The following is a 22929-nucleotide window of genomic DNA, read 5'->3' on the forward strand; positions in this document are numbered from 1 at the left end:
GAGTATACAGTATACTTAACCAAAGACTTATTAACACACCGTCCTACTCCAATAATACTAATAAATCAACATCTCAGAAGTGCTCTTGTACTCCTTTAGTATCATGTATTAACAAATCCAGATAGATGCAGACAATAAGAATTAAAAGGATTGGGGGGGATTTACTAAATTTTGTATGCAAAGCACGTGGAATCACTTCATTTTGTGGGATGCAGCTTGGATTCTTTTTCATTATAAACACCTTTCCTTTTACAAAAGAAATAAATTTTGAGATATTTTTCCTAAAATGATCATCTCTGGGTAATAATTCGTCTTAGGTGGTTAGAGATAAGTAGCACTAATGCATCCTCTGCAATGCCCCCACCTCCAACCGTAGTGGGATAAATCAGACCAAGAGGCATTTGATTAGCAATTTCTAGGCTTTATTAGTAGTACATTCTCTTGGGAATTATACCCTTAAGTACTCTTAATTAATGATTAAATATAGGACTAGTGCATAGTTTTCATGAAGCAAAAAGAATCTCTGATCAAGGTTACAAGATAAGAATTAAAACCATTAACAGATCCAAAAGTGACTGCCTGGTTTATTACATGCTTCCTGTAGCAGGTTATTTATTGATGACCTTTTATATTAGGTCTCAGTTTCTTCATCTTTAAAATAAAGAAGTTGTGAATGTTCATCTCCTACAATACCTTCCATCTCTGACATTCTATGATTTTGATATTTCAGGGGTACCTGAATAAAACTACATGTAAATGCATATAGCACTTTGCAGGTGACAAAGCGCTTACACATCCATTGTCATCTGATCCTCACAATAACCTTTTGAGGTAATAGTGCAGGTATTATTTTCCCTATTAGACAGGCATAGAAGCTTGCTCAGGGCACAACTAAAAACTGGTGGAACTAGAACTGGGATCTAATTGTTATCATTATAATTAACTAGTTATTAATACTAATAATAGGAAGAGAGCAAAAGGGAGGCCAAACATTATAAACATGGTCATCTGGGCAGCTTCACCAGGAAGCTTCAGCTTCCCGCTCCCCCGGGAACCACCGGTCCATTCCCTGCAGATCGCTGGGGGAAGGGATTGAACAAAGGGGGAGATGGTCACAGGTGTAGTGAAGTGCAGGTGACAGACATAGGGAAGGTGAATTCCTGTCAGTCTAGCCTGGGGAACAATGGGTTGGCTAGGATGTAGACCCCATTAGAAGCACATGAAATCTTGGGAAAGTAAACGCCCCAGAGTTCTTTCTCTCTTGCTTGCTCTTATTGGCTTGTATTCTTGTTCTCTTTTGCTCTATGCCTCGCACACCCCTGTGCACTCAGCTGTTCTCTCTCCTGTGAGCTTACACATTTTCTTTCCATAGCCATGTGGCTTTAAGCAGCCATGACCATGGGCCAGGCAGGACTCCATACTTGGAATGCTAGATTGGACTGGACTTTAATAGGGAACAGAAACTCTGGGCAGTGGCCTCAATTCTGGCCTTACTGAAGACAAGACTGGACTTCTTCCATGGTGAGACGAATAGAGATGGGACCTTGAAGGGAACCCCCTTAATTTTACATCATCAATAAAACTTTCCACAAAACCCCATCTTCCCATGAGAACCTTAGGAAATTCTTTTCCTTAAGACACCCCAAAAACTCCACTTCCACCGATAACACAATATTCTAAATTTTAAGTCAGTGCTCTTTCAACTATATTATGTCACCTTGAAACTAGTATTTAGAACATGGGGCAGCCCTGGCTGGGTGGCTCAGTTGGTTGGAGTGTCATCACGGACACCAAAAGGTTGCAGTTTCCTGGTCAGGGCACATACCTAGATTGCACAGGTTGGATCCTGGGGTGCGGTGTGTATGGGAGGCAACCAATTGCTGTTTCTCTCTCACATCGATGTTTCTCTCTCTCCCTTCCTTTTTCTAAAAATCAATGACCAAAACATATCCTTGGGAGAGGATTTAAAAAAACATGGGGCAGTGTTTGACTTGGATATGTAAAATAACATTACTGGCAATACTACACAGGTGTTAGGAGATTGCTGATAATAAGGGTCTATCAATTTATCAGAACCAGGAAAGTATGTTGATATTCACATTGACCCCAGAATCAAATGTTACCAAACTTTAAGTGCTGACTGAACATAGGATGAGGCCAATAAATATAAGACAGCACAGCATTAGTAAAGTTCTCTGATAAAATTTCTCTAAGAGTTTCCTCTTTTAATTCAGTTTGGTAGCTGCAGCTTAACAGTGGGGGTGGGATGGGAACAACCAATCTACTCACTACATGTCTTTTGCCCATCTCAGCATGCACACCTTTCTTCCTAAAAACAAAACAAATCAAAACAAAACAAAACAAAAAAGCATGAATTACCAAGTGTAGAAAGACCCCTAAACTTTTTTTTTGTTTTAGTCCCTCCCCTTGTACTAACTACCATGTTTGACAGTTTTCTATTTGCTAAGCGCTCTCTCTCTCTCTCTCTCTCTCTCTCTCTCTCTCTCTCTCTCTCTTTCCTGACCATAAGCTAAACTTGTTTGTTTTATGATAGATAAAACCCAAAGCAAATGTCTCAGGACAGGTTGCTGGTTGCTGTCTTCTACTGAGGGATCTTGAAAATTGAGCAGAATAAACTACTTAAAATTGCAAATGTTTTGTCTAATCTTTTGGAATCTCCTCAGGCTTTAAACAATGTAGATTCTTAAGGAAGTCCACAGTTAAAAATAAATTACCAACCACTGCTCCAGAGTTTCTTCTTAGTCCACTAAATTTTAAATAACATTTCAGGAGGTTCATAGGCGTCCTGAAGTGCACTCATGAATCACACTCCAGGTCAAGAATCTCTGGACTCATATGTCAGGTGGTTATAAGTGCTTTGATAAATGAGAATAAAAGACAGTAGGAATGATGACCACCTGGGATAAGATGTCAGATACGTCTTCTCTGAGGTCACCTGCGAGCAGATTGGAGCTGGTGCAGACAGCTGAGGGAGCATGCCAGGAAAAAGGGAACAGCAAGAAGCAGAGGCTTCCAGGAGAGAACACAGAATGCGCTTTGGTGAATTCGGCGTGCACATCCTCATTTCTATTTCTCCTCCTCACTTCCTCTCTGCATCCCTGCCCCACTCCTTTCCTGTACAACTTCTCCCCAGGACCTTGCTTGTCTCCTTACAGATAAGGAATTCAGAGGCCACGCCTCCACCTTCTCCCATTCTCACCAAGGCTTCCCTCTCTGACATTTTTTAGGAATCAATGAATCGAGAGTCGGAAAAGCTGAGCTCGGGTTCTGTCATCTTGTAGGCCCTTGAGTCAGTCAATTACTGGTTGACGCTGAACTTCTGGTTTCTCGACAACGAGATGATTTTTACTGTTCGTTCTGTAATCTGAGATTCCGACCTCAGGATTCTTCTCTTTCTATGCCCCCTTTCCTTCACGTTCCCTCCCAGCCGTTTCGCTCTCTTTCCCCAGCCCTCTGCTCCGCCACCATCCACCCGAGGTCTGACCCGCCCCCTCTCCTGGTGTGCGCCTGCGCAGGCCCGTTGGGACGATCACTTTTGACCCTGCCTAGTAGCCGTAGTCTGCGGAGCGCCGGCGGCAGGGGATTGTGGGAGAAGATGGCGGCCGCCGCTCACCCCCGGGTTGTCCGGGTCCTGCCAATGTCACGTAAGTGTCACCGGGAAAACGGGCCCGGATTGGGATTCCGAGACAGGGTGAAAATGTTGCGAGTGGCGCCGTGCTGCAGCGGTCATGCCGACGCCCTGGACACCTTGGGTTTTCTAGATCCAGGGTTGCGCCCGTTCAGTTTCTCTTTTCCGTCCCGTCTCCGACTCACAAATTCAAAGGTGCATTTGGGAAGGGGTCTGCGCTGGGAGAACGTGAGCAACGGGAAGGGGAGAGGAGAAAGTGAGGGACGTTTAACGGATCGAGAGAATCAGGTTTCTCTTAGGGTTGCAAGGGTTCGGGGTTCTGAGAAATATTTATGTTGGGGGTGAGGGGTCGTGGAGAGGAGTCTGGAAAGGATGGGGGGAGAGGAGGAGGATAGTGGAGAGAAAGTTCTTCATGGATTTGCTTTAAGACCTTGTGCAAACCCTTGCTCGGTCTCAACTTAAGATCTTTCTTAATGACACAATGGAGATGATAATACCACAACGTCAGGGAGTTTCGGAAAAGATTAAATTAAGTAATATTCATGAAAGCACTTTCTGAATCAAAAGCATCTCGGTAGAGAAGAGTGTGTTAGACCGAGGTGCTGGGGCCTGGGGGATCGAGGGATGCTTGTAGAGAGAGGAATCCGGGACTTGGTGGAAAGGGTCTTGGGATTTTTCTAAGCGTTGTTCATTTACCCCTCTATTCTTACTAGATCTGCAATTATCGTCCTGAGATTGAAAACATGCATTTGCTCTTCCACTCAGTAAGAGAGGCTAGAAAGCAAAGAAATTTAATCCAGTTATGCTTCAACCTCGTTATTTCACCCTCCAGCCATTCACAAACACGCCATCGACCTCCAGAAGTTCTATTTTTTTTCATGGTACCTGCCATCTGCTAATCACAGCTCTAGATTTTAAAAGAAATTATCTATATTGTTGAAAGTGTTACTGATGTCCCCCTTTAGATATTTTTATAATTGTTTTTTTAACTTTTTTTTTTTTTTAACTGACATCATAGCTTGTCATGCTGCTTTATTGTCTCTGGTAAAATAACCTTTTAACTAACTCTTGAGAGGCAAGTTTAATGTGTAATATATTCAAAACACTATAGAACAATTGTGTGAAACAAAGATACGTAGTGAAGTGTGGAGCGACTATTAAGTACCATAGGACATCAGAAAAGGGAAAGATTGGTATCATTTGAAGCAGTGAGGGGAGATTGGAAGACCAGAAAAGAATGGCAGTTTTTCCACTGATCTTGTGAGGGTTGTTATGATCTAGAAAGTCAGAAAGGTTGGACATATTCCTGTCACTGGCAAGGACTAGGGGGTGAGACTGGAACCATGAAGTACTTAGGAGGCAGTGAAATGATTACCTGTAGGTCTGGGATAGTGGGAAAGGAAGTTGGATACATTACATAGGATCAAATAATAGAGGCCTTTGAAAGCCAAACAGAGTTTTAGATCAGTTGTCTCCAAAGTAGGTTTTGCAAGAGGAATTAATAGAATACAAACAAAACAAAACAAAACCCAACAAACCCACAAAACAACCAAACTAATACTTATGTTATTCAAACTATGTACACTGTTCTTTTTTTTTTTTAATTTATTGGGGTGACATTGGTTGACATCATATAGATTTTAGGTGTGGGTTTCTATGTTACAAGATCTGTATATAACACTGTGTGCCCACCACCCAAAGTCAAATCTTCTCCTGTCACAAGATATTAGGACCTCCTTCTCTACCCCACTCCGTTCCCTCTGGCAACCACCACACTGCTGTTTGTGTTCACAAGTTTCAGTGTTATATCCCACATATGAGTGAAATCATATGGCTATTAGCTTTCTCTGACTGACATATTTCACTTAGCATAATATTCTCAAGGTCCACCCATGTTGTTTCAAATGACAGTATTTCATCCTTTCTCATGGCGAAGTAGTATTCCATTGTCTTTATATACCACATCTTTATCCAATCCTCTATTTTAGGACACTTTGTTGTTTCCATGTATTGGCCACTGTGAATAATGCCAAAATGAACATAGGGGTGCATATATCTTTGTGAATACATGATTTCAAGTTTTTCAGATATATGCCCAGGAGACGGATTGCTGGGTAGTGTTGTAGCTCTGTTCTTAATTTTTTGAGGAATCGCCAGACTGCTTACCATAGTGGCTGTATGTACGCTGTTCTAGTTGATTTAATACATGTTTTATAATGTCTATACCAGGCGTCCTCAAACTACGGCCCGTGGGCCACATGCGGGTGTTTTTGCCGTTTTGTCTTTTTTACTTCAAAATAAGATGTGTGCACTGTGCATAGGAATTTATTCATAGTTTTTTTTTAAACTATAGTCTGGCCCTCCAACGGTCTGAGTGACAGTGAACTGGCCCCCTGTTTAAAAAGTTTGAGGACCCCTGGTCTATACCGTTGGAGTACTTAGAACATGTGTGTAATTAATAAATAAATATTTAAAAAATAATGCAGTATGCAAGTAAATATGTTTGGAGACAATTTATTTAGATACTAGAGGCCCGGTGCACGACATTTGTGCACGCGGGGGCGTGGGGAGTGTCCCTCAGCTCAGCTTGCACCCTCTCCAATCTGGGAACCTCTCACAATCCAGGACTGCTGGCTCCCAACCACTCGCCTGCCTGCCTGCCTGATTGCCCCTAACTGCTTCTGCCTGCCAGCCTGATCACTCCCTAACCACTCCCCTGCCAGCCTGATCGACACCTAACTGCACCCTTGCCAGCCGGATTGCCCCTAACTGCCCTCCCCTGCTGGCCTAGTCACCCCTAACTGCCCTCCCCTGCAGGCCTGGTCACCCCCAACTGCCCTCCCTTGCAGTTCTAGTCCCTCCCAACTGCCCTCCCCTGCTGGCCTGATCTCCCACAACTGCCCTCCCCTGCCGGCCATCTTGTGGTGGCCATCTTTAACCTCATGGGGGCGGCCATCTTGTGTGTTGGAGTGACAGTCAATTTGCATATTACTTTTATTAGATAGGATAGGATTACAGTAGGAAATGAATGTAGGTTTTTGAACAGAGAAATATAAAGAATAAATAACGTTACTTTCCTAATGATGTTCATAATAAATGGAAGAAAATGGAGAGGCTGGAACCAAAGAGGTTAATAACATATTTATTGAGCACCTATATGAGCAAGGCACTTACCAATATATTATTAATACCCATACAACCCTCTAAAATGTTAGCTCCTTGAGCTACGGACTTTGTCTTTTTTTACTATACTAGTCACAGTTTCTAGAATAGTTCTTGGTCCATAATTGTTGAAAAAAGAAATAACCATGTGAGGTTAGTGTAACATTACCTTCTGAGGTATTTTGAAGTAGTAATAAATGAAAACAGCTATTATTCATGCAACGCCAAATGTGAGTTAGGTAATGTGCTGGATGCCTTATGTACATTTATTCTGATCCTCATAACAATCTTTTGTGGTCTTAATTCTTTGAGTCCAGTAATTGTTCCCATCTTTTTTTAAAAAATATATTTTATTGATTTTTTACAGAGAGGAAGGTAGAGGGAGAGAGAGTTAGAAACATCGATGAGAGAGAAACATCAGTCAGCTGCCTCCTGCACACCTCCTCCTAGGGATGTGCCCGCAACCAAGGTACATGCCCTTGACCAGAATCGAACCTGGGACCTTTCAGTCCTCAGGCCGACGCTCTATCCACTGAGCCAAACCGGTTAGGGCAATTGTTCCTATCTTATTGACTGTCCTTTATGCTATGCCCTCACTTCCTGCCTTAATCATCATTTTAATAATTCCTTTTCATACATTCTCAACTCTCCAGCCCATCTCCCTTTGTCAGCAAAAAAGTCAACACTGACTAAACCAAACTTTCCATGTATTTCCTGCCTTCCCCTGAGCAGTGGAGAACTGAGCGAGGGAAAACACCAAACGAACTGACTGGCCTTATTTTAAATTCATGAATACAAATCTCAAAGTAGATTTTTCCATAGAATACAAAGTAGATATTCAACAGCACCATTTCCATAGGGAATTTTCTTTCCCTTTCTTTATAACAATTATTTAACATAGTCAGTCTTCTAAAGCTTTTAACATGTGCTTCTGTCTCATTCTCTGCTTTCCAGAGAAATCAAGGAATCAGATGAGAAAATCTTTTTCCCACCACAAAAATCTGTGATAATTCTCTGCCTTCTCTCCAGATGACTTCCTTCAGCTCTTATCTATGGCCATCCTCTTATCTATTCATTCCCCTAATTTCTCTCATCAACTGGGTCATTTCCTTTAGCATATGCTATAATATCTCGTATTTTAAAAAAGCTACCTTCCTTGTCTTCATGTTACTCTAGTCCTGTTTTTCTTTGCCCCTTTATATCAGGTCTCCTCAAAAGATTGTCACTACTCCTTTTACCATTTCCTTTCTTCACATTTTCTCTCTTGCCTGCTCCATTCAGGCTTTAACTCCTACTATCCCAATAAAATTTCTCTTGTTAAGGCCATTTGCAGCCAACATTTTCTAGATCCCATAGTACTCTGTCCTCATGCTACTTCACTTTTCAGCATTGCTTGATAGAGCTAACACCAGTAGACACTCCCTGCCCTTATCTACAGTTTTGCTTTCCACAGTGTTAATTGCCCTCCAGTCTGAAAATATTAAATGGAAAATTCCAGAAATAAACAATCCATAAGTTTTAAATTGTGCATCATTTTCAGTAGCGTGATGAAATCTCATGCTGTTCTCCATGCTGCCAGAACGTGAATCATCCCTTTGTCCAGCATATCCATGCTGTATAGCTATTTGCTCATTAGTCACCTAGTAGTTGTCTCAGTTATCGGATCAATTGTATTGCTTATGTTCAAAGTAACCCTTATTTTACTTAATACTGGCCCCAAAGAGCAAGAGCAGTAATGCTGGTAATTAAATTAATTTAAAGTTAATATAAGCTTTAACCTAAGTAAATGAAAATACTGATAGCAAATAATGTTATAGGTTCCTAGGAAAATGAGCTATTTGTATTCATTCATAGTCACTGTTATATTAATACTTTCCATTTTTGTATATTCTGGGCTTTTGTTTAAGGTTCTTCTATTACTGCATTAGCCACAGCCGTGCTTCATGGCCCGCCCCAGCGCCAGCTTCACCATGCACTCATACCTCATGGGAGAAGTGGGCGTTCCTCAGTCAGTGGGGTGGTGGCCACTGTGTTTGGAGCAACAGGATTCCTGGGCCGATATGTTGTCAACCATCTTGGTAAGTAAAGTTCCTGGAGTTTAGTATACTCCAGTGCCCCTTGTTAGGGTTACCTAATGAGAAGCCAGGAGCTATGTTTTCATTTTAACAGTGTTCTGAATGACTCCTGTCTTGGATTTATGTAATTTTCGTCTACTGTGAGCATTGTGAGCACATCCATACTTCCTCACACTTCCTATATGATGCTAAAATGGGAATAGGGGACTCTGAAAAGTTATGGCATCTCTGACATGCCAAAATACACTTTTTGTTATAGATAGTGTCAATTCACATGTACTGGCATTTAAATATTTACCATATCACTGTCATATAATGTTTTCATATTATGTTAACATTGATCCTTGTCTCAATCCATTCTCTTTTAGGGCGTATGGGGTCACAGGTAATCATACCCTATCGGTGTGATACATATGACTACATGCACCTTCGTCCTATGGGTGACCTGGGCCAGATTATCTTTCTGGTAAGAGCCTGTATTACTGATTACACATGTAAATGACTATGAGGTCATTTTTAGGAAAGAGAGGCAGTTAATAAAGCAGCAGTTTCATTTTAGCGTGGACCAAAGGCATCCTCTACTAGTATTCACAGGGCATTTTTGAAAACTCTAGTCTAGCAGTTGGTAAACTTTTTCTGTAAAGCTCCACATAGTAAATATTTTAGGCTTTGAGAGTCATAGGGTCTTTGCCATAATTACTCAACTCTGCCCTTGTAGCTCAAAAGCAGCTATAGACAATATGTGAAGGAATAGGGGTGACTGTGTCCCAATAAAACTTTATTTACAAAGTTGAACTATAGACTAGATTTATATGTGGGTCATAGTTTGCCAGCCCCTGCCCTAAACCTATGCTGTCCAATATGGTAATCACTAGTCACATATGGCTATTGAACACATGAAATGTGACTAGTCAGAATTGAGATGCACTGTTAAGTGTAAAATACACCCCAGATTTCAAAAATGTAGTATGAAGAAAATAATCAATATATCAGGTTCTTCCTTTACATTAGTAGTTGCCAACGGGCAGAGGGATGGGGAATGGGGTGGGGGAGACCCTTCAAGGGATGCTTAAAAATATGTGGGCCCTTTTGGTGTGTCAGTGACTGGAGATCTTACTGGTTTATTAGGTAGGGGACAGAGGTGCTAAATATCTTACAGTGCACAGGACAGTTCCTTTTCACCAAGAAATGGGCTGCCCAAAATGTCTGCAGTTTTCCTACTGAGAAACACTGGGCTTTGATGTTTGGGCCTACTGTTCTTTTAGCTAACTTTTCTTATTTTCATCATCATGCATGGAACTGAGCTTTTCCATTTGCACATGTTCCCCTTTAAAAAATATATTTGGTAAATATCCTTAATATCTGATATTATTTTTTTATAGATGATTTGTGATCTCTTTAAATATTGACTTACTTTAATGGCATTTTATTTATTCTTTACTGAATGTTCACAGACTATATTTATATTGGAAATTTCGTGTTTCTAAAGTGTTTTTCTTTTCCAAAATCTTATTTTCAAATATCCTCTTGTTAATGTAGTTACAGGAGCTTAGCTTTTTCCTAGTTCTTTGTAACTTAAGATTATTGGTTACTTTGTCAATGCTCAAAATAAAAATATTACACAAGTGTAAGTGAAATGCTGTATAGCTACTGGCTTGCAAATGTAGAGAGTCATTAGAATTGAGCTATATTACTTATTTCATTCTTTCCATAGATGCTTATTGAGTGTCTGCTGTGTGCCTGGCATTGAGCTAAGCTCTGAGCATATCTTGATGAACAAGTCCAGGGGGAGCTCACAGTCTTAGGGAATACAGGCACTAAACACATAACTTTGAAGAGAATAATGATTATGAAAGGGGAAGTCCAGGGAAAGCAAAATTGAGGAGGAGGGATTCAATATGTTTTTGTTGTTTGTTTGTGAGAAGGATGGACCATATTGGGTGTGGAGTTCTGATTTCTCTGCTTCAGTTTCTGTTTGAAGCTGCTCTCTGAATGGTTACTTGATCTGACTAGGGCTCTTGGGCCTGAGCCTTGGGAGTCTGGTTTCCTTTTGATTCCTTCTCTCCAGGCCTCATTCTAGGGCTATTTATGCAGTTAACTAGAGGCCCGGTGCATGAAATTTGTGCACAGGGGGTGTGTCCCTCAGCCCAGCCTGCACCCTCTCCAGCCCAGCCTGCACCCTCTCCAATCTGGGACCCTTCGAGGGATGTCCAACTGCCCGTTTAGGCCCACCAGATTCGGACATCCCTCTCACAATCCAGGACTGCTGGCTCCAAACTGCTCGCCTGCCTGCCTGCCTGATTGCCCCTAACCACTTCTGCCTGCAAGCCTGATCACCCCCTAACCACTCCCCAGCCTGATTGACACCTAACTGCTCCCCTGCTGGCCCTATTGCTCCTAACTGCCCTCCCCTGCTGGCCTGGTCACCCCTAACTGCCCTCCCCTGCCAGCCTGATCGCCCCTAACTGTTCTCCCCTGCCAGCCTGGTTGCTACCAACTGCCCTCCCCTGCAGGCCTGGTCCCCCCACAACTGCCCTCCCCTGCAGGCCTGGTCCTCCCCAACTGCCCTCTCCTGCAGGCCTGCCCCCCCCCCACAACTGCCCTCCCCTGCAGTCCTGGTTCCCCCCAACTGCCCTTCCCTGCAGGTCTGGTCCCCCCCAACTGCCCTCCCCTGCAGGCCCGGTCACCTCCAACTGCCCTCCCCTGTAGACACAGTCGCCCCCAACTGCCTTTCCCTGCCGGCCTGGTCTCCCCCAACTGCCTGCCCCTGCTAGCCTGATCACCCACAACTGCCCTCCCCTGTCGGCCATCTTGTGGTGGCCATCTTTTGACCACATGGGGGTGGCCACCTTGTGTGAGGGTGTGATGGTCAATTTGCATATTGCCTCTTTATTATATAGGATGGCTGTTATAGGTATAGCACTTTCCTGAGTTCTGTGAGTTACTCTAGTTAATTATTGAATCTGAAGAGGTTGTGGGAAATTCTGCCTGAATTTGTAGTAGCCAGACTCTGCCATAATTTTTAAACTTTGAGTTATTTTTTAGATTCTTCCTCTCCCATTCTTTCCATCTTGGCTGAAAAATCCTTTTTTTTTTTTTTTTAGCTTTTTATGTGTAGAGCTGCTTCTTTTAGATGAGTATGTCAGTCACTGTGCTGTAGATTTTATGCATAGTTTACTTAATCTTTATGGCAATACCCATGAGTTTGGCTGTATTTTCAGATTTTACATGGAGCTTGGAGAGATCATTTGTTCACAGCTAGTAAATGGCAAACTGGAATTTGCATTCCTGTCGGACTCCAAAGCTGTTATTCTGTACTGTCTCTTCCACCCCACTCTCCATCAGAACTAGTTTTTCCTAGTTATGGCTTTGTTCTTTTGCTTTTGAACCTGATATCTATAGCCCGTTCACTCTTTTCTAAATTACACAGGCATTTGAGTATGCTTGCTCATGTTCACTTGTTCTCTCTGCCTCCATCCCCCTTTCTCTTTTCCCTTTTCTCTTCCCTTCACTCTCCTTTCCATTCCATTCATTCATGCATACACACTTAATATTTGACTCTATGAAATTCTTAATTATCTTTTATTGAAATGCTTTAAAAATTCAGTTTCATTGTAATATAGAAAACTCTGTACCTTTGTCTGAGGTTATTGAATTCCTAGTCACTATTTTGGATAAGAATCACCAATCTTACTGAAGTCCTAACTGATGCTCAGAAGTGTAGTTCTACACCAAATTCTGCTATTGGCTTAATCTGGAGTTTTAGGCAGGTCACTTCTCTTTGAGCGTTGTTTTCATGTCTTTAAACTAGAAATGACTAGATTTGGGATTATAAAGAGAAAAGAGCTTAAAAAATATGAAAAATTATTATGAATGTTCCCAATTTATTATTAGCCTTTAATAGACCCTCTTTATCTTCAGTCTGTAACTGATTGCTGCTAAAAAGGGAAAATCAATTTATATCCCAGATGACACTTGGTTGTTCAGCTATATTTCAGGAAGGGAGACTTGATTACTGGATTCCTTTACAGACATGGGGCATTTGGGTGGACAAAAATTGATGTGTACCATTAAAAATGAAGAGCATTTTCCCTGGGTGGGTATCTCATTTGGAGCATCATCCTGATACACCAACATTGTGGGTTCGATCCCTAGTCAGAGCTCATACAAGAAGCAACCAATGAATGCATAAATAGGTGGAACAATAAATGGATGTTTCTCTCTCTCTCTGTGTCTTTCACTCAAATCATTTTATTTTTAAAAATGAATAGCATTTTTTTTACTAGTTCTACCATTTGATTACCTGAATAAAGTGGACTTTCAACTATTAGTCTCCAGAAGAGTCAGAGAATCAGCAGGGGTTTGAGATCTCAGAATAATTTCTGTTGTAATAAATGGAGCCTGTATGAAATGGTACTGTATTGTGACTACAACATATGGCCCATCTTGAAATTTGCCGGGGGATGAGGGTGGGGCCCTACAGAAAGATTAAGTGCTAGGGTACACCCCTTATGTTTTTACTTGATTAGCTATTGCTATTATAGGAATGGAATGTGAGAAACAAAGATTCTATCCGAAGAGCAGTCGAGCACAGCAATGTGGTCATCAATCTTGTTGGGCGAGACTGGGAAACCAAGTAAGTCTTGACTCATTTCTTTGTGTAAGCTGTCTTAGGGTTCTGTAGACTCTTGTTGGGCACTGTCTGTATGGTAAGCATTGTAGTGATGACATTTTAAATCGGTTCATCAATAGGCAACCATTCACATACTAACCATTTGCATACATAGCAACCCTTCTTCCCCTTAGGGGATTTAGTTGCATAAGTTTGGTATAAGAAAGCAGTGTGATGTGCGGCCCATAAGAAGTATGTATGATTGTGTCAGTGTGGTCCGTGTCATCACCTGGACAGGATGACCAATGCTGGTCCTGTGCTTGGATCTTTCCAGCTGGGTTGGGGTTCGGTAGAATTTTGCCTGTTCCACTGTCAACAAGGTGACCATTGTGTTTTCCAGTGTGACAATGTTCTAGGTCTGTTCTCCACATTGTTAACTGAAGATGGCATGAGTACTGGTTTGAACAGTTCTTGTGTGAGTTGTTTATCAACAACTAATGTTTAAAACCTGTAATTCCACAAAACTTTGTTCAGACCTGTTTTTGTAGCATTTACTAAAGTTTGACTTAGATTTGTTTATATATGTCTACCTCATCAAATGCTCTTAAGTACTTTGATGACTTGGAGGGTCTTAGTCAGCATTATACCTACCAGAGTGACTAACAGTGTAAAATAGAGTAAGCATTTAGTAAATGTTGTTGGATTAAACTGGTGACTGACTGTTCTTTTTAACCCTGAGAGAAACAAAGGCCTGAATAAAAAGTGATTTCCCTGGTTCCGGTGCTTTCCTCATCCCTACCCAAACAGTGCAGCCAGATTTTTTTCAAGGCCCTCAGCCTTGGAATTTGTTGAGGACACAAAACATTATGCATGCTGATTTATAACATTAGCAAACCTTGAATCATATATATAGTAATAACAGTGAGCAGTAAAATAAAGTAATTAAGTTTCATTTTGGGTGAAATCATTGCTGTTTTACAGTTCAGATATTATGAATTCTAAAGTAATTAAGTTTCATTTTGGGTGAAATCATTGCTGTTTTACAGTTCAGATATTATGAATTCCAGCACTAGTATGAAAATCAGCTTACTAACAGAAAGCTTTGAAATCCTGAGTTAAGTGTTCTTAGCCGATCTCCTTTTCTTCTAGAAACTTTGATTTTGAGGATGTTTTTGTAAAAATTCCCCAAGCAATTGCTCAGGTGTCCAAGGAAGCCGGAATTGAAAAATTTATTCACATTTCACATCTGAATGCTGATATTAAAAGTACTTCTCGATATCTGAGAAATAAGGTAAGTAACAAGTTGATTTGGGAAGTGATTCACAGAGCTGGAGTTTCCTGGCCCCTTTGAAACATGAGTTAACCTTTTGCACTCGTTTGAACAGTTCTTGTGTGAGTTGTTTATCAACAACTAATGTTTAAAACCTGTAATTCCACAAAACTTTGTTCAAAAAAAGTTGGGTAGCTTTTGCACTCGGATGTCGAGTGTGACTCGACACGGTTAGCATCGGTAGCAGCTCTTTTTATACTCTTTGAATGTATCAATAATTTGAAATATAAAAAAATCCAAGTAAATAAGTTTGTATGAAAAGAAACTCCAGTTTTTTATTCTACTGCCGCGCTTTGTAAAATCGGGTATTTAAAAAATTAAATCCCGAGTAGAATAAAGGAATCGAGAAAAAAGCAAGCGAGTGCAAAGGGTTAAGTTTTCACTCAGGGTTTCTCATTGACATATCCAGGATTAAAAGTGGTTTTTAATTCTCCATAACAGAATTAGATTTGTGTGAGGGGGCATGTGCGTGTGCATTGTGTTATGCCATTTTGGTTGAGTGCCTTCTATTTGCAGGGAACTATGCTAAGGGACTTCAGAGATGGATAGACCATATTATTATCCTCTAAAATGCAGTTTCTTGGGGCATAATAGAATTACACAGTAAACAAAAATGGTAGCGTATGATTCCTGCCCGAAAGAGTCATACCTGTGTCACCTACCAAGGTTACAGGATCATCTTGTTTTCTCAAACCCCTTGTATAGTTATGACCTTGTGCTACATCTGAAGGGGTGATCTGAAGACTGAGAATGACCAGAGGTCCTTGACAGTGGCTCCAACTTTTCAACCCACTGCATTCCTTTATTGTACAAATTGTTTATAAAGCATCTACTATGAGCTACATTGTATTAGGCATTGGAGATATAGGAGTAAATAAAACAGACATGGTCTTAGCCCATATCTAGTTTCTAGTCCATTGAGGAAAATAATTCCTGATGTACCAGGTATTACAAAATAGCTGTAGGAGCCTATAATGGAGGGGAGAGGGCGCTTTTAATTACTAGCATCAGAAAATTCAGCGTAAACTGTCTTAAACAAAAAGGAACTTAGAGGTCCACATATCTGAAAAAGCCAGCAGTAGGAAAGTTCGTGAGGGCTTCAGCTTTGTTTCTCTGTGATTCTGTGTGTGTGTGTGTGTGTGTGTGTGTGTGTGTGTGTGTGTGTTTCATACTCACAAAACTGCCTGACAGTACCCTAGGCTTCATATTTTCATACTACACTAGAGAGAGAAAGTTCACACTGCCTGCCTCTGCCCTGGCATTTATAGAATCATCTGAATTCATGATTGTTTGGAAGCGACAGGGCAGGGGAAGTCAGTGGTGAGAAAGAGGGAAGAGTCAAATATGTCCAGCTCTTTGGCTTAAACCACTGGGTGGACAGTGGTGCTATTGAATAAGATGAGAAACATTTGTAACTAAGCTTTAGGGCATTGGTTCTTGACCGTAGCTACACATTAGAATCACTGAAGGAGCTCTGATGCCCAAGCCGCACTGAGATCAATTAAAATAGAATCCATTGGAATACAATTTGGCATCAGTATTTTTAAACTCTCCCTAGATAATTTCAGTGTGCAGCAAAGATTGAGAAATACAATTTATGGATAATGGAAGAGGATAATGATTCAGTTTTGGACTTGGGTAGCTTTTCAGATATGTGTCAATCGTCCAGGTAATGGGGATGAATGGGATTTATGATCCTGCAGCTCAGATGAGAGGTCTGGGTTCGAGGTATAAATTAGGGAGTCACCAGCATTTGTTGGTAATTGAAACTGTTGGAGGGGATAAGATGGTCTAGTGTGGAAGCATGGATTGAGAAGAGAGCTTTGCACTGGGCCCAGAGGAATACCAGTGATTAGTGGTCTGGTAGGTGAGGACTGCCAAAACAAACAAAGGACTGAGAGTGAACGTGATCAGGTAGGAGGGACGCCAGGAGATGTGAGGTTATGAAAGCCAAGGGAAGACAGTGTTGCAAGGAGGGAGTAGTTACTTATGATGCTACTGAGAAGCCAAGTGAGAAGTCTAGAGTAACCTTGGATCTACTGATATAGAGGCCATCGGTGATCTTAACCTAGAATCATTTGAGTGCAAACATTGGGGCAGAATCCAGAGTAAAGGTGAGTGAGGAGTTAGTAGGAGCTGAGGCAGTGGGACAGTAAGGGCAAGTAGTGTAGGTGGTTTGGTAAAAGGATGAAGTGTGGGACAGATGGACAGGAGGCTGGAGGGTCACATGAAGTTGGAAAATTATTTTTCTTTTAAGGTAGAAGATCTTGGTTTAAAAGACATTGTTGAAATGCTGGTGGGATGGTGCTGGTAAAGAGACTGAGACTGAAGATATAGGAGAGAAAATGGGGCAGGTTCCTGAGAAAGTTAAAGGAGGTGAGCTCCAAAGCATTGGTGGTGGTACTGCTCCTCTGATGCGGTAAGAAGGAAGGAGAAAATGTTGGTTCATGCACCTGAGTTTGTAGATTAAGTACTGAGGACTGAGGTGATTTTTTTCCTGCGGTATATCTTCTCTTTGCATTAACAGGTAATGTCATTTACTGAAAGGGGGAGGAAAATAAGGAGAAATTTGAATAGAATAGAAAATGTCTGAAATTGTAATATGGGAGAGTAAAGTAATAATAAGAAAACACTATATGTGGGAAATGTTAAGGACCCAGTTAAAACTGGTGAATTTACAGTCATGTGTCACTTAGAGTTACATTCTAAGAAATGCGTTGTTATGCCATTCTGTCTTATGACCATTGTAGAGTGCACCTATAAAAACCTAGATGGTATAGCCTATTGATCTCAAGGCTGCAAGCCTGTACAGCATGTACAAACATCACAAGATTAAATCAAGAACAAGCGAAAATATAAGTAGAAAGAGTACACATTAAAATAACAATAAAAAGTATAGTATAGTAAATATATACACAAGTAACAGTTGTTTGTTATTATTATCAAGTATTATGGACTGCACATAAATGTATATACTATTTTATATGACTGGCAGTGCAGTAGGTTTGTTTACATCAGCATCACCACAGACATGTGAGTAATGCATTGCACTAAGTTGTTAAGATGGCTACCCCATCTCTAGATGATGGGGATTTTTTTTTAGCTCCATTGTAATCTTATGGGCTCACCATAGTGTATGTGGTCTGTTGCTGACCAAAATGCTATGTATGCATGACTATATAGTGATACCAATTTGTGAGTTTTATTTAATTTCTTCCAACTCTGAAGGCAGAAGGAGTTCATGGCTCAGAGAAGGAGAGTGATAGGGTTCTCCCAGGATTGGTATTTTGCCTAGTGGGTGGAGTAATGACAAGGCATTTCACAGTATTGGTAAGAGAGTGATTGAAAAGTTGGACTGTGGAATCTAATCAGAGACAAAGGATGTTTGGAGGGGTTGATATAGAGGAAAGCAGAATCAGTGGACTAGAGTTCCTGAAAAGGTTGAGAAACAGAGTATGTCAGGAATAGATAAGCAAGAACAAGCAGGCTGGAAGTAGGAAATTGTTCTCTGAGAGGAAGGTGTCTTCATATAGTGTCAGAAGAAGGGCACTTCCAGTTGTTGATATGGTCTGTGTCCTGACCGAGTTGAGAGTGCAGAAGTGGACTGAAGAGATGGTCGTTGGAGTTGAGAGGCTCAAGAAACAAGAGATTCAAGTCCACTTGGGCATTGATGTCATCCACAGTGGTGGTTTAGGTGGAAAGAAAATTGGGGTGGAAAGGAAGATTGATATCTGCATTGAACAAGAGGCCTTGTCTAGGAGGTGAGTAGATGACAAGTGAGGACAGGAAGATTAAGGACCTACCCGGCCAACCACACAGCTCTTTCTTTGGCAGGATGCTAAGTTGTTGACACAAACCAGAGAATCTGTAATTAGAAGGAAAAATGGAGGCTAGAAAAATTCTACTTTGATTTTTCTCCTTCTGTGTAAGCTTCCCTATAATAATTATGAGAAGAAACCCAACAAGAGCTAAAAGAAACAGGGACTTTTTTATGTGTGATTTAAAAATTTTCTGTGTAATTGAGATTTATGAACAGTACCATTACTTTAATCTGGAGGAACATATGACCTTTGAAATATAAGTAGTGTCCCAATAGTGAAAAAAAATGGATGCTTTTTTCACTCATTTCAGAACTCTGTTTGTTTGGTTCCTTTAGGCTGTTGGAGAGAAAGAAGTGAGAGATGCATTTCCAGAAGCCACTATCATAAAGCCGTCAGACATCTTTGGACGAGAGGATAGATTCCTCAATTATTTTGCAAGTGTGTATTCTTTCTTAACTAGGGGCCCAGTGCACAAATTCATGCACCTTGAAAGGAACTGTGGGCCACAAGGCTGCAGTGGGCATAGGGGTGGGTCTCGGCCCATCTTCCGCGCCACTGCCCGGCCCCTCCCGCCGCGGCCCCTGGTCCCCTGTCTGCCAGTCCCCTGTCTGCTGGCAGCCCTGCTCCCGCCGCCGCCACTCCCACGTGCTGATGGCGCTGGCCCCGCTCACACTCGCTGAGCAGGGGGAGGTGGAGAAGCCCTCAGGGGTGATTGGCAGCTGCCGCTCACACCCACTGCCAGCGCCAAGCGATCTGGACCAGTGCTGGGCGCTGGCAGTGGGTGCGAGCAGCAGCTCTGGTACCGGCAGCGGGTGCAAGTGGGGCCCTAGCCAACAGTGGGTGCTAGTGGCGGCTGCTGGCCCCGATTGTGCCTCAGGAGCAGGGGGAGGTGGAGAAGCCCTGAGGGCCAGTGGGGCTGGTGCCGGTGCGAGCAGCAGCTCTGGTGCTGGCATCGGGTGCAAGCAGGGCTGGCTCCAGCAGCAGGTGTGAGCGCCGGGCAGGACCGCAGTGTGCGGGAGGAAAGAATTTTCAGTAACCACCAGAGCTTTGCCCCGATGACAGCAACCAGCGCCCCGCCTTGGTCTGGCGCCCTCACTCGCTCCACCATCCCGCCTGCTGCCAATGCCCACCATGTTCCGTGCACACCTCCTGATGGTCAGCGCACGTCATAGTGACTGGTTGTTCAGTTGTTCTGCTGTTCAGTCTATTTGCATATTAGGGTTTTATATATATAGATGGTAGAAAACGGGAGACTGGTTAACTAAATTTAAGTTAAGCACAAGTTAATGGTGTTCTCTCACTTGACAGACTGAGGTTATGTTTTTTCTCTCCCAATTGCTATTTTTTCTTCCAAAATCATTATACTTACCTAGTCAGCATGTTCCTTCTTATAATCTTCAATACTATGTATCAAAAGCATCTTAGATTCATGGAAAGAGTATGTATTTAGAAGTCAGAGATCTGAGTTTAAATTTTGGCCAGGGAACTAACTAGCTCTGTGATTTTGTCAAATCTGAGTGGCAGCTTTCTCATCTTTAAAATGGAGATAATAATGTCTACCTCAAGAGCAGTGTGTGAATTAGATGAAGTAGCCTATGTTATATCAGCTGGCACATAGTTAATGCTTAAATGTAGTCTTCATTTATACTTTTAATATGAAGCCTATTTCTTACTGCTTTCTAATTTAGTCTGATTGCCAAGTCGTTTTAGTGTTGATTTTCAAAAACAAAGAGATAATATTCTTTGTCAGACACATTTCATAGATCTTCCTTGATGATAGCAATTTCTATAGAATGGGGTTAGGGATTAATATTAATTTGGCCATTAATAAACTAGAAATAATATGTGAACTCTTTTCATAGGCTGGGGGATACTTTATGTTTGCTCTCAGGATTTTGCTTAATTTGTTTGTTTGCTAATTAGACTTTTGTCTTGACAGAGATTATCTGTGTCCTAAGTGATGAGATTTTGAGACTTTAGAAGTGAAAAAATGATTCCTGTACTTCTGTGGGGGTAGGAGGGGAGAATACATTTTTTTAAGTCTGTGATCAGAACCTACCTTTAGTTTCTGCTTCTCTTGAATTATCAGTTACTTCTCAATTTATTCACTTATGTGTTGGATGAACATTTGGACCTTTCACCTTGGAAGTATTAGGAAGGTTAATGAGTTTTTTAAAATCAGAAGCTTCCTGTTTTTTCTTGTGGCTGTTTGTATTATTTTAATCTATTTATTTTTTAATATATAGTTCTTTATTTCAGAGAGGAAGGGAGAGGGAGAGAGAGATAGAAACATCAATGATGAGAGAATCATTGATCGGCTGCCTCCTGCATGCCCCACACTGGGGATCGAGCCTGCAACCCTGGCATGTGCCCATGGCCAGAATTGGATCCTTCAGTCCAAAGGCCAACGCTCTATCCACTGAGCCAAACCAGTTAGGGCATGTTTTTACTTTAATTAATAATAGACTTTATTTTTTAGAGCAGTTGTAGGTTTACAGAAAAATTGAATGGAAAACAGAGTTCCCATGTATTCCTTATCCCTCATGGTCCCCTCATAACAGTTTCTCTTATTAACATCTTGCATTAGTGTTAGGCATGTGTTACAATTGGTAAACCAATATTGGTACATTATTAGTCCATAGTTTACATTAGGGTTCATTCTTTATGTTGTATATTCTGTGGATTTTGACAAATGTATAATGATATATACTTACTAGGATATCTTACAGAATAGTTTCATTGCCCTAAAAATCTCCTGTAGTCCACCTATTTATCTCTCCCTCCTTGCCTTGCTACCTACAACCCTCACCCTAAAATCTGGCAAACACTAATCTTTTAACTATCTCCATATTTTGCCTTTTCCAGAATATTATATAGTAGGAATCATACAGTTTGTAACCTTTTCATATTGGCTTCTTTCACTGATTGTGTATTAAAGTTTCCTCCATATCTTTTCATAGCTCATTTCTTTTTTATAGCTGAATAATACGTAATTGAATGGAAATACCACAGTTCATTTATCCAATTTAGATGTTTTTGTCATGTGTTTCCAACCTCCCATGCTTGTGTTTCTTTCACCTTCTGTATTTCACTTTTTTAAAAATTGTGGTAAAAATGTAATACATAATATAAAATATATCACCTGCTATGGATTGAATTATGTCCCCCATAAGTTCATTGCCTGAAGCAACAACCCCCAATGTGCTGACTATATTTAGAGATAATGCTTTTAGGAGATAATTAAGGTAAATGAGCTCATGGGGGACACAGTTCAATCCCGGTAGGATTGGTGGCATTATAAGAAGAGGAAGAGAGAGAGATCTCTCTCACTTTTCCAATGTGTGTGCAACGAGGAAAAGCCACGTGAGAAAATAGTTGACTGACTGCAAGCTAGGAAGAGAACTCTCACCAGGAACCAAGACTGCTGACATTGTGATCTTGGACCTTCCAGTCTCCAGAGCTAGAGAAAATACTTTTCTCTTGTTTAATTTAGCCTTGCAGTCTATGGTATTTCATTATGGCAGACTAAGACACCATCTTAACCATTTCTAAGTGTGCAGTTCAGTACTGTTATGTATATTTACATTATAGTGCAACCAATCTCCAAAACTCTTCATCTTGCAAAACTGAAACTATATATATTAAATAACTTCTCATTTCCTTCTCTTTCTAGCCCCTGGCAACCACCATTTTCCTTTTTGTCTCTGAATTTGATTACTCTAGGTACCTCATATATGTGGAATCACACAATATTTGTCTGAGCATGTTCTCAAGGTTCATCCATGTTGCAGCATGTGACAGGATTTTCTTCCTTTTAAGGGCTGAGTAATGAATATTCTATTGTATGTGAATACCACATTTTGTTTATCCATTAATCTGTCAGTGAAAACTTGGGTTGCTTCCACCTTTTTGCTGTTGTGAATAATGCTGTTTTGAACATGGGTGTACAGATATCTCTTTGAGACCCTGTTTTCAATTTGGCGGGGGGGGGGGGGAGTATATATTCAGAAGTGGAATTGCTAGATCATAGGGTAATTCTATTTTTAATTTTTTTAGGATCTGCCACACTATTTTCCATAGTAGCTATACCAGTTTACATTTCTAAGTACACAGGTTTCTGTTTTTCTCTTTTCTCATCAACACTTGTTATTTTCTGTGTTTTTTTTTAATAGTAGTATGAGGTAATATCTCGTGTTTTTGATTTGCATTTCTTTAATGATTAGTGATATTGAGCATATTTTCTTGTGCTTGTTGGCCCTTTATGTATATTATTTGCAGAA

At 41.0% G+C, this 22929-nt stretch overlaps 1 protein-coding gene across 3 annotated transcripts in view; it reads left to right on the forward strand.

Annotated features, from left to right (window-relative positions):
* Positions 1 to 3582: 3582 nt before the first annotated feature.
* NDUFA9 (NADH:ubiquinone oxidoreductase subunit A9) overlaps positions 3583 to 22929 on the forward strand; it is a 34170-nt gene continuing 14823 nt past the window's right edge. The window contains exons 1-7 of one of the 3 annotated variants that reach the window (XM_054718792.1): positions 3602 to 3665; positions 4363 to 4530; positions 8719 to 8889; positions 9255 to 9352; positions 13431 to 13522; positions 14648 to 14789; positions 18985 to 19087. In XM_054718792.1, coding sequence (XP_054574767.1) covers positions 4452 to 4530; positions 8719 to 8889; positions 9255 to 9352; positions 13431 to 13522; positions 14648 to 14789; positions 18985 to 19087 — 685 coding nt within the window. In that variant the 5' untranslated portion in view covers positions 3602 to 3665; positions 4363 to 4451. Of the gene's footprint in view, positions 3666 to 4362; positions 4531 to 8718; positions 8890 to 9254; positions 9353 to 13430; positions 13523 to 14647; positions 14790 to 18984; positions 19088 to 22929 lie in introns of all 3 variants that reach the window. The other 2 variants (XM_008143751.3, XM_054718793.1) reach the window with 2 other exon arrangements.

The sequence above is a fragment of the Eptesicus fuscus genome, chromosome 7 (genome assembly GCF_027574615.1).
Source record: "Eptesicus fuscus isolate TK198812 chromosome 7, DD_ASM_mEF_20220401, whole genome shotgun sequence".
NCBI lineage: Eukaryota > Metazoa > Chordata > Mammalia > Chiroptera > Vespertilionidae > Eptesicus > Eptesicus fuscus.